This window comes from Etheostoma spectabile, chromosome 1, assembly GCF_008692095.1.
Source record: "Etheostoma spectabile isolate EspeVRDwgs_2016 chromosome 1, UIUC_Espe_1.0, whole genome shotgun sequence".
NCBI classification, from domain to species: Eukaryota; Metazoa; Chordata; class Actinopteri; order Perciformes; family Percidae; genus Etheostoma; species Etheostoma spectabile.
Genome location: NC_045733.1, coordinates 29,051,000 through 29,052,938, shown reverse-complemented (window position 1 = coordinate 29,052,938; position 1,939 = coordinate 29,051,000). Strand labels below are relative to the sequence as shown.

General features: G+C 46.5%; 1 protein-coding gene and 1 long non-coding RNA gene across 2 annotated transcripts in view; one reads left to right on the top strand and one right to left on the bottom strand.

Annotated features, from left to right (window-relative positions):
• The window catches only part of LOC116693757 (uncharacterized), a 13,752-nt gene that overhangs the window by 5,286 nt on the left and 6,527 nt on the right, over positions 1 to 1,939 (bottom strand). The window lies entirely within an intron of this gene.
• The window catches only part of LOC116693743 (protein kinase C-binding protein NELL1), a 296,583-nt gene continuing 295,614 nt past the window's right edge, over positions 971 to 1,939 (top strand). Inside the window, exons 1-2 of the mRNA XM_032522965.1 lie at positions 971 to 1,157; positions 1,700 to 1,828. Of these exons, the coding sequence (XP_032378856.1) occupies positions 1,109 to 1,157; positions 1,700 to 1,828 (178 nt within the window). The 5' untranslated portion in view covers positions 971 to 1,108. The remainder of the gene's footprint in view (positions 1,158 to 1,699; positions 1,829 to 1,939) is intronic.

Sequence of the window (1,939 nt, the reverse complement as noted above, 5' to 3'; positions counted from 1 at the left end):
TGCCCCAAAACAGTTTAACCCCCCCACCCCACCCCACCCCTCCCTCCCTTTTCCTCCTCACTGCTCTGCAACCTGTAATTTCAAATCATGTGTTTCTTTCCCCTTCAAGATTTTTAGGATCTAGTTCAGTGGTTGCAGAATGCTGCTATTGTTTACAGCTTAATTTTAGAGCACGGAACAGTGACCTGCATCCCAATGAAGACATTAATACCAGCCATGGTGTAGACGCTGCCGTTCTCTACCTCACCTGTTTGTGTTGATGCAGGTAACCCAGACAACCTGACAATGTCCACAAATTACAGGTAGGCAGGAGGGGGGTGTGATTAATGGTTCTCAATAAGGACAGGCCCCAGAGGAGATCGGACTGGAGCAGCAGTGCTTATAAATCCCAGAGATTCTCTAAGGCAAGGAGGAGGTGGGCGCAAGAGGAGAGGTCGATTTAGGAGCTGGTGATAGGGAGGGGGGGAGGATGCTTATGAAGCAAAGAAGAGATGCAGGACTCTTCTTTTGGTGTCTGTGCTATTTATATTTCTCACACAAAGCCAGTGTATATTTTGCAGGCTATATGTCCACACTGTCATTAAAATCGGTTCTACTTTGGCAGCTACAGTGTTGTTAATTTGTCCCCTGAGACTAGACATTCTTTGAATAATCTCTACTGTGGCAAGTGAGAGCAGCCTATCTATCTTTTACAGAGAATTCCCACATCCTACTCTCAGCGACATTCCTTTTAAAAAAAGCTCTTTTCACACCTCCGAAATTGGAAGTTTCAGTGGTCTGAACGGGGGGGGAAGTTGACACATTTGTTGGTTAAAAATATTCTCAAATATTCCACCTGCAGTCCAGGATAAACATGTCCTGAATAAACACGGACATACGTCACCGTAGATGCCACGCAGTGGCTGAGTGGACGCATTCAAACACTGTAAACCGACGTGGTTTTGGAGTGAGGGAACCCCTGCTCGTGTGATGTGGACCGTTCCTCCGTTCCTCCTCATCCAGGCGAGGTGAGAGCGGTGCACAGCGCCAGACGGACCAGAGCGGGTTAGTGTGGATACGCAGCGGAGCGCACGACTGAGGACTCTGTACAGCGCAACTCTCCACACAAATGGATATTTACGTGGCTTTGTTATCCCTTTTCTTTTTTACCAAACCAGGTAAGTACAACTCGCGCGGCACTGTGCGCACGCGATGAGGAATTCTGTTGCAAAAGACACGCGCTTCTTTGAAACGTCTTTTTACGCTTTCTCAGTTTGCACCTTGCGCGCGAGCGTGTCAGATTTGTTTAGTAGTGTCTGTGGGCTGCAATGTATTGGGTTTTTTTGTTTTTGTTTTTTGACCAACCTGCAGTTTGTTGAGTTAAAATTTTAAAATACCCGGAGTGCAGATTAGGTAAAAGAGATGACAATATTACTTTGGCGTGTGCGCGCATTGCCCTCCAGCCCGTGGAGAACACAGGTGGTGGCTGCGGGGATTTACAGTGTTATTGGGCTGCATTAGAAATACCCTTCGTGTAAATGCAGGGTATTGCCCCCCCCACAACCATTCATTTTAAACATTGGAATGCATAAGCAGTGGCTATGTCTGTTTAACAAAAAAACTAAAAAAAAGGATTTGAGTTACTTGGTCAGGTTTAATCCTCTCAGCAGGCTGTTAATACACCGCTTCACATCCTCTAACCTTCATTTATCTTCCACAGCTTTGGCTTTCGGATCAGATCAAGACTACCAGATTGATATCATCAATGAACTTGACCTGGCAAATGCCACCTATGGAATTACCCAAGTGGCGGGGCTTCACAACAGCAGCAAAGCCTTCCTTTTTCGAGGTAATGCACGCACGCTTCTAATTTCTTCCTCATTAGTCGCGCTGCTCAAGTTCAGAAATGTCTTCTGTGTCGTGTCTGCGCACACACACACACACACACACACACACACAC